The following is a 9216-nucleotide window of genomic DNA, read 5'->3' as shown; positions in this document are numbered from 1 at the left end:
AGATCTCTTCAAGAAATTGGAGATATGAAGGGAACATTTCATGCAAAGATGGGCATGATAAAGGACCAAAATGGCAGGGCCCTAACAGAGGCAGAAGAGATTAAGAAGAGGTGGCAAGATTACACAGAGGAACTATACAAGAAAGAGCTTAACATCTCTGATAACCACGATGGGGTGGTCACTGACCTCAAGCCAGACATCCTGGAATGTGAAGTCAAATGGGCCTTAGGAAGTCTGAGCAACAACAAAGCTAGTGGAGGTGACAGTATTCCAGCTGAGCTATTCAAAATCTTAAAAGACAATGCAGTAAAAGTGCTACACTCAATATGCCAGCAAATTTGGAAAACTCAACCGTGGTCACAGGATTGGAAAAGGTCAGTTTACATTGCAATCCCAAAGAAAGGCAATGTCAAAGAATGTTCAAACTATTGCACTCATTTCATATGCTAGCAAAGTTATGCTCAAAATCCTACAAGCTAGGCTCCTGCAGTATGTGGACCGAGAACTACCAGAAGTACAGGCAGGATTTCGAAGAGGGAGAAGAACTAGAGATCAAATTGCCAACATACACTGGATCACTGAGAAAGCTAGGGAGTTCCAGAAAAACATCTACTTCTGCTTCACTGACTATGCTAAAGCCTTTGATTGTGTGGATCACAACAAATTGTGGCAAGTTCTTAAAGAGATGGGAGTACTAGATCATCTTATTTGTGTCTTGAGAAACCTATATGCGGGTCAAGAAGCAACAGTGAGAACTGGGCACGGAACCACTGATTGGTTCAAAATTGAGAAAGGAGTTCGGCAAGGCTATATACTGTCGCCCCGTCTATTTAACTTATATGCAGAGCACATCATGAGAAAGGCGGAGCTAGATGAATCACCAGTTGGAATTAAGATTGCCGGGAGAAATATCAACAATCTCAGATATTTATTTTTATTTATTTATTTAAAACATTTTTACACCGCCCCCATTGCAACGAAGCCTCGGGGCAGCTCACAACAGGATACAAAGTACATGAATACATAAATAATAACAATATAACAATTTTCAAAAAATTGTTTAAAAGCCCCCGGTGCATCTCAGCTAAAATTTTAAAATCCTATTAATTCAAATAATTTAACAATTAAAATAAGTTTTAAATAAAAAGGTCTTAGCCTGGCGCCGAAAAACAAATAACGACGGCGCCAGGCGGACGATATGCAGATGATACCACTCTCATGGCAGAAAGTGAAGAGGAACTAAAGAGGAGAGCACAAAAGTTGGCTTGAAACTCAACATTAAGAAAACTAAGATCATGGCATCTCATCCTCTCACTTCCTGGCAAATAGATGGGGAAGAAATGGAGGTAGGGACAGATTTTATTTTCCTGGGCTCCAAGATCACCACAGACGGGCACTGCAGCCAAGAAATTAAGAGACACTTGCTCCTGGGCAGGAAGGCTATGGCAAATCTAGACAGCATACTAAAAAGCGGAGACATCACCCTGCCAACAAAAGTGTGTATAGTCAAGGCTATGGTTTTCCCAGTTGCAATGTATGGCTGTGAAAGCTGGACCATAAGGAAGGCTGAGCGCAAAAGGATTGAGGCCTCTGAATTGTGGTGCTGGAGGAGACTCCTGTGAGTCCCTTGGACCGCAAGGCGATCAAACCTGTCAGTCCTAGAGGAGATCAACCCTGATTGCTCTTTAGAAGGCCAGATGCTGAAGATGAAACTCAAATACTTTGGCCACCTAATGAGAAGGAAGGACTCCCTGGAGAAGAGTCTAATGCTGGGAACGATTGATGGCAGAAGAAGGGGAGGGCAGAGAATGAGGTGGCTAGATGGAGTCACTGAGGCAGTTGGTGTGAGCTTAGGTGGACTCCGGGAGATGGTGGAGGACAGGAAGGCCTGGAGGATTGTTGTCCATGGGGTAGCGATGGGTCTGACTCGACTTTGCAACTAACAACAATGCTTATAATGGCATAACCAGTGCTTGTGGTTTTGAGAGCACGTAAAACCACAGAAGTATGATGCAAATTTCAACCTACTAAAATGATCATTACTACTACTATTACTGAGTCATCAAGCACAATATAGTCTCTCAAAGGTCTTCTGTAAAAATCGCACCAGCTTGTTAGATATTGGCTGAATTGTCCATAGTGACTGTTAGATAAAAGTGAAGATTTTGAATTCACTTCAACAAAAGAGGATTTTGAAATTATAGTGCATTTTCTTTGTGAAGCACTTTGAGGAAAAACACGTTTTTTTAAAAAGCCACTCATAACTCTTTAATATTAATTTAACAGATAAACACAAATCTAGTCACTTAATGGCGTATGTATATTCCTGTGTTGCATATGCTTGTTCCCAATACACGCACTTCCCTCTTGCTTATGTTTATTAAACTACACAGCGCATCACCAGTCCCACTCAACTCCAACCCAGCATTCTGCTTTAACAGGAGCCCAAACCCGTTACCACTTCTGCGCCTTTCAGTGAAAGAAAAGTCGCCGCCGAAGACATCTCTCTAGGCTCACCCACCCCAACGGACTCACTCGCTAGCCGAGAAGCTAATGCCGCAACACCACCGTCTTCTGTGAGGAGACAGCAACTCCCACAAGTCACCTCCCACCACAATTGTCCGAGCGTACCGACTGAAGAAACGTCAAAACGACACACACACACAGAAAGACCAAAAAAATTCTCGCGAGACTGTTCTACGCTCTGAAGGTCATCGTCGCATCTCGCGCGAGAAAAGGTCGCGCGCACGTTCCCTCATCTTCTCTATTGCAGTTTCATACATCCGCTCATTAAGTAAACCTATCCATTCTTTTCCCGGAAATCTCAGATTCACCCCCCAATTTCAAAGCCCCGATTCACATCTCGCGAGAATTTTCTTTTAAATCCTCCTACCTTCTTCATCCACAAAATCCCGCGCCATTTTCATAGAAATCTCGCGAGGTTTATATAGGCTTCCCCTCCTCTCGTAGAACACGATGCGACGCAGGAATGTGAAAGGCTCCCGCCCGCCGCCATTTTCTTTCTTTCTTGGCAGGCAGAGAGCGCGGTAGGAAGTGGCGAAGCGGACATGTCGGATTATTCAACGGTACCCCCTCCTTCCTCGGGTGCGCCCGGTGGAGGCGGAGGAGGTGGCGGGGCAGTCAATGATGCTTTTAAGGACGCGCTGCAACGGGCTAGACAGGTGTGTATTGTGGGTACCAGGTAGTGGATGCTAATTCTATGGCCGACCTGGCTCCTCAGGCAGGCATCTGAATTCTCTCCGCCGCTGAGCCGCGGGCGCAAGACGGCAGGCACGCCCTACCAACACCTGTAGGCCTCAGAGGCGTTCCAGCTATCCTTATAAAAGACTGGTGCGAGTTCTTATTGGGCCTTTTCAGCATTACCCGCGGTTAACACCATGATCATCTCCTTGAATACAAAGACATGGCAAGTCTTGTACCTCCGTTACGGCCGCGCCCAGTGAGAGAGGACCAGGGAAAGAAGAAGAGCTAGCTAGACTTCAAAGATTAATTTGTGCTGTTTTTAACTCTTTAGATTACCCGTAGAATCCCTTTCACTCTTTGTAATGGCGGTGCCCTTCATCTGCGTTCGAATCGATGTAACAGGGCGGGCGTGTCTGACTTTCTGATTCTTCGCAGCTCTGTTACCCAGCCCGTCCTTCCCGCGCTATGTCTGTGAGGAGAGTTTCTTGGTTTTTCCGCACACAGTTCCTGTGCGTGTAGTGATCTTTCTCGTTCTAATAACTTCCACTGCACACAGCAGGGAGAAGTTAATCAGCGCTTATAGCGGAGAATAGAGTCTTGCAACGTGTGTTGTTCTTATTCTTTATCTTATTTCTTTACTTATTTACTCGAAACTGAGGTTTTCGCTAATTTCTCCATGCTCTCTCCCCGAACAGTCTGAACCTCAAAACTTAACTTTTCCCCTGTAGGAATAATTTTTCTCATAGGTTGCCTGTCTTCTCTCGCTTATCCGTAGTAGCTGGCGATGAGACAAATCTCTTTCCCTTGAACTTTATGACACCATTAGATGGGGTGGGGGCAGATACGCTTAAATCTTTATGGTCTGCTTGGAGAGTTAGAAAAAGGCAGTTTCGACATGAGAGAATGTACTTCTAATATTGCCTATAGAAATAAAGGAAGTCAAGAGAAATATCTCTAAAATGGACTGTCCTGTTTCTCTGTTGAACAGTGGTTTGAAGTGATCCAGAAAAAGAATTTAGCTGCCTCACTGCAGTTGCTAGTAATTGCTGATAACTAACTTTAAAGCTCCTTTTCAATTTATTGTGTAGCTTGAAGTTTCCTTGTTACCTAGTAACTTCTTAAAGTCAGATGTGGCTTTCCTTGAACTGAAAGTTTCACTTGAGCTAAATGTTTTATCATTCACTTTCTGAAATTCACAAGGTTTACTATTTTACATGTTAAAGGTTTTCTTATTCATCTTTGGTTTAGAATGTTTTGCATTCAGGGTCAAATAATTTTTCTTCAGAGGCAAAATAGTTCAGTCCTCTTCCTGAATTTGGGTAAAGTAGAGCAAGAATAGTAATGGACTTGGAGCTTTGTAGGAATAGTGTTAATGGAAAAGAATTTCTTAAGTGTATGCATAATGGGTATATCATTTATATACAATTTTTCAGATGGGAACTGGCTACTTACACATTTAACCCATCTCTGGAAGATTCTAAACTTCAATTAAAAAAAGAGTTAACTTTCTTGATACAATGCCCGAGAAGAAATCTTGCAATTAGATATTGGTTCATCTTAAATGTATAAAGCCAGATCTTGATTTGTGTGTTATGGTTCTTTTAAACAACATGATTAGAAATTATTTTTCTAGTCTTTGGTCCTGCTTCTAGGACTAACGCCAATCTGGAGAAGGCTTTAACAACGCACCCTGCCACCCAGTCCTGCACCAAATCCAATTTGGTCCAGTGGAATGACTGAGATATACCAAACCATGGAACAGTGCTTTGGTTTGCACATGCCAACATTCAGGCTATGATTTGTAATTCAAACTGGCAAATTATGTTTTGCTTTAAACTATGAACAGGGACAATTGTTGCTCAGGGAAGCGTGGTAAAGGGAATTTACAAGCCCATGACTGAGCCCATTAGGTTGTACTTTGCATTTTCTGTGCAATTAAATGTTGCAGTCTTAAACACATTTCTTGGAAGTAAGCCTCTCAGAAATAGAATCATGTATAGCATCTGGCTGTTGGATAATGATTCCACTGATTATGATGTGGAATTTCTGTTAAATGTGGGGAGGTGATCTAAATGCCTGGATCCATCTTTTGAAAATAACTACAGCTTATAAAACAAGTTGTTGTATATATTTGCTTTTCCTATGTAATTACATTTGGAAACAGTACAAAGTACCACTGCATTTAGTTGCTGCATCTCTAGACTTGCATCTCTAAACTTGCATCTCCACAGCAGAAGGCCATACAGGCCAATAATTGGCTCTGCATCAAGTATTCAGCCCAGTGTTCAGTGGTGGATAATGGTAGCAGCACCATATGATTGCTCACCTCTGGAGTCAGTGTTTGGAAGGATTCAGGTATCCAGGGCTGTATCATTCCCTACAGTTCCCATAATTGAGCAAAATAACAGGCTGATCATTGTTAGCTTCTTGACTCTTATGAGGCTCTCTGGAGAATTCCTTGATGTCTACTACAAGCAAGCAAGGTAAAGCAAGCTAGCTTATGTCAGGGTTAAGCAGCCTGGTACCCTCCAAATAATTTGGGTTACCATTCCCATAAGGGTTACGTGAGTTATAATCCAAAACTTTTGTAAGACACCAGGTTTGCTGCTGCAACTGAGGTAGTAATAACTTTATGTGGCATTCCAACACTCGTAAGTTAAACTGTATATAATTCAGATACACATCAGTTATGGGGGAGGTCCTTGAACTTGAGATGTGATTGTAAGCCACTTCCTGTGCGGCAACTTGATTAACAAGTTATTAATGAATGTGAGAAGGTGGTTCCCTTGGCAAAAGCAACTATTTGCTGCTGCTATTAGTACCAGTAATATAAGTTTGTATTTTTATGTCACTTTTCAAATCATTATTGTCTCTGAAGTGGGTAACAAAAGTCAGACAGCTTACCTTTGAATTGAATATATGAAGTGCAAGAATATAATCTGTGTCTGTTTTGTATATCTTTCAGATTGCAGCAAAAATTGGAAATGAATCAGGAACAACTGTGAATTCAAATGATTACAGCTATGGGGGACAAAAAAGACCACTCGAAGATGGAGGTATGTTGTTGATCAGTATATAAACTGCTAATATAGTCCATTCTCGAAATTATAAATGCTTGAAGAGTATGTAAGAACATGTTGAGAGTACCTTAATTTCAGGAATAAATATTTGAGAAGGCAGAGTAATCTATCTTAAACATAGACATAATGTTTAGATTATAGGGTACAATCCTGTGACATTGCTTGTAAGTCCTCAAATTCAGAGACTTGCTTACAAGTAGGAGGAGCTATGGAGGTGATCTCCTTCTCCCCTTCCTCCTGCTCTGCATTTTTGCTAGGTAGATTTTTTTCCCATCTAACTAGAGCATTTTAGACAGGGGAGGGAAATTGGCTGGAGGGATGTTGGGATAACTCATATCCTAGTCTCTCCAGTACTCCCCCATGCACCAAAACAGCCCATTTTCTCCCTCCCCAAGGACTTTGCTTTATTGCAGAGAGCAGCCAATATAATTCTTTCTGTGCTAGCTGCGAAGGAGGTTGGTGCTCTGATTCCAAGCTCAGATTGCCATGCCTACAGACCTCAGATCTGGGAATCCAAAATATCCAGTGGTCCCTCAGACACTGTGTAGGGGCCATCGGATTGCTCCTTTAGCTGTTCAAGAGTTTGCATCTACTTATATGAGTGGATAGCAGTGATATTCATATTTTAATAAGTTATGATAAGGTAGGTAAAATGTATTTAAAATACATTTTAAGTATGATATTGAAATCTTTGTATTAGAGTATTAAAGTTCTATAATCGTAATTTATTCAAATTCTGCTTGTACTCATATTTATGGTTTTCAAACCTGGGTGAGTTGCATTGTGCAGGTGCAACATTTTTAAATTTAGTGTATTCCATTGAAAATGCAGTAATTAAAGCTAGATTTGAAACAATGTCTCATTCTGTTTTTTTGAACTCTGATAAAATAATTCTAAACCTTGTAGCTGAACGGTGTTTTTCGTCTTTTAAAACTTGTTGGGCTAACAAAGTTTTACTATGTCTGTCTTCCAAAATGCAATGTATAGTACTTTTTAAATTCATGAAGACAGTTGCTGACCTTGGAGTATGTAGGTTTCAAAGGATTATAATTTTGTTTACAGAAAATTTCTAAGGCTCTTGACAAAGGAGTACTTGTGTACTTTATTAAAGTGCCTTTTTATTAATAGTGAGGCTTTTAATATTCAAAAATGAGCTAATGATGCTTCAAATGATGTATGTAATGTATTCTTTTTATTTTATGTGTAGATGGCTCTTGGACAAGTCCGAGCAGTACAACACACTGGGAGGGAATGCCCTCTCCTTTTAAAGGCAGGAATTTTTATTTATTACCTGTGTTTAGTATGTAAACGCGAAATGAACTAGTGGATCTTTTGAAATGGATGACACAAATATTTCTTGAAATATGTGTCCTACTGCACTTAATTATGGTGGTTCATTATATCCTGAATATGGGGTGGGATGGAAACATTTGAAGTAATTTTTATCGGATATTGGTTATCTACGACTTTCACTCATACTGAACCAATTTGGACAGTGATGGTAGTGGCTTTGAATCTGCTGTTTTGAAGTCTTATGCTGTGAAGTTTTCAGTAATTGGGTAGGATGTCTGTACAACAGTTCCCAGAAGGAGATTGTATTGCTATGTGTTGGTTAAATCTTAAATTTTGATTTCCTATTTAGTATGTGGTTGTTGTCAGACATAATTGTAAAATGATTATTTCTCACAATGGTGGTTGTTTCATTTTTTTTGTTACAGAAGCATCATTAGCTTTAGCGTCAAATTAGCAATAATACACTTAAATGCTTGTTAGTTATGTTTTAGTGACTGGACATCTGTAATAGTGTGTTTAAACTTGTGTACCTTATTAAACTGTTGAATATTTTATCTGATAAATGGAAATACTTTGCATTTTTCCCCTGATTATACTAACCAAGTGTTAAACATAAAAGATTTTTCCTTGTTTAGATGACCTATTCCTTGAAATTGAAAAAAAAATGCCTAAAGTGCATTCAACAAGTTGCATTTTGCCCTTCTGGAGCAGCCATTTATTTAAGTTGCCTATATTTGTAACCAAAAACATTTAAAAAAATCTTAATTTTTCAGATCAACCAGAACCTAAGAAAGTGGCTCCACCAAATAATGATTGTAAGTATTTTTTAAATCTTGCAGTACATTTATCAGTGTACTTCTGAACACATGTTTAATATTCTGTTCTGCAGATAATGGCAGCCTACTTTTGTTTATGTGCATGCAGTGGTTCCACTCATACCATGATTGTCTAATCTGGAAATGTGTCTGAGAGCCCCCTATAAAGTTTTTGTAACATGGCTCTGTGTTAATATAGGGTTTTAAAGCTAGTGTCCTTTTCTGTAGGCAACTGTATTAGTGGCTGATTATCGATGAAGTTTATCACAATTTTTCTGCTGCATACGACCTTTTATGTAAATGAGGAAACATGAGAAGGCAGTGAAACATAGTTCTCAAATGTTTCATTGAATATACTGTCCAGCCATATTCTCTCCTTGAGGACAATTTCTTGCTCAAACTCTTGCCTGTTCTCTTCTTCTCAACCTCTATATACCACTGCACTCAAATATCCAGAGTAAAAGGATTGATGGCAAATTTACACTATGCATTGGAAATAATACTTCATAAGCAGGTTTGTTTCCCACCTTCCATGTCATAAACCTATCCAAAGTGTCCCCAGAGCCTCAGAAAAGGCATTCTATGGGGTCCAGGAAGCTTCAGCAGGAAGGAAGGAGTAGGAAAACCTGTGTGAGCAGACCAAAACTTTAGTAATACTAGATCAAAGATACAACTTTTAGCCTTGATTTGGGACCAAGTTGCTTGGGTACCATTTTTAAACTAACCCTCTGGATGAAAAATAAAGTTACATCAAAGTAGAATAAAACGCTGTGTGAGCAGCAGCAGGATCAAAGTTGTATCAAAGTAGTGAGTTCTAGTATAAG

General features: G+C 40.0%; 2 protein-coding genes across 6 annotated transcripts in view; one reads left to right on the top strand and one right to left on the bottom strand.

The window, feature by feature from the left end:
- Positions 1 to 2705, bottom strand: part of DNAJB4 (DnaJ heat shock protein family (Hsp40) member B4) — a 33404-nt gene extending 30699 nt beyond the window's left edge. For 4 of the 5 annotated variants that reach the window (XM_044432337.1, XM_044432333.1, XM_044432334.1 and 1 more), the window contains exon 1: positions 2536 to 2705. The gene's annotated coding sequence lies outside the window, so the exon portion shown is untranslated. Of the gene's footprint in view, positions 1 to 2521 lie in introns of all 5 variants that reach the window. The other variant, XM_044432336.1, reaches the window with a different exon arrangement.
- A 278-nt stretch (positions 2706 to 2983) lies between these two features.
- Positions 2984 to 9216, top strand: part of FUBP1 (far upstream element binding protein 1) — a 43203-nt gene continuing 36970 nt past the window's right edge. The window contains exons 1-4 of the mRNA XM_044432237.1: positions 2984 to 3182; positions 6170 to 6260; positions 7492 to 7554; positions 8351 to 8433. Of these exons, the coding sequence (XP_044288172.1) occupies positions 3069 to 3182; positions 6170 to 6260; positions 7492 to 7554; positions 8351 to 8433 (351 nt within the window). The 5' untranslated portion in view covers positions 2984 to 3068. The remainder of the gene's footprint in view (positions 3183 to 6169; positions 6261 to 7491; positions 7555 to 8350; positions 8434 to 9216) is intronic.

Source organism: Varanus komodoensis, unplaced genomic scaffold, assembly GCF_004798865.1.
Source record: "Varanus komodoensis strain SLA01 unplaced genomic scaffold, ASM479886v1 scaffold24, whole genome shotgun sequence".
NCBI classification, from domain to species: domain Eukaryota; kingdom Metazoa; phylum Chordata; class Lepidosauria; order Squamata; family Varanidae; genus Varanus; species Varanus komodoensis.
Note: the sequence above shows the minus strand (reverse complement) of the source record. Positions and strands in the feature narration are given on the sequence as shown.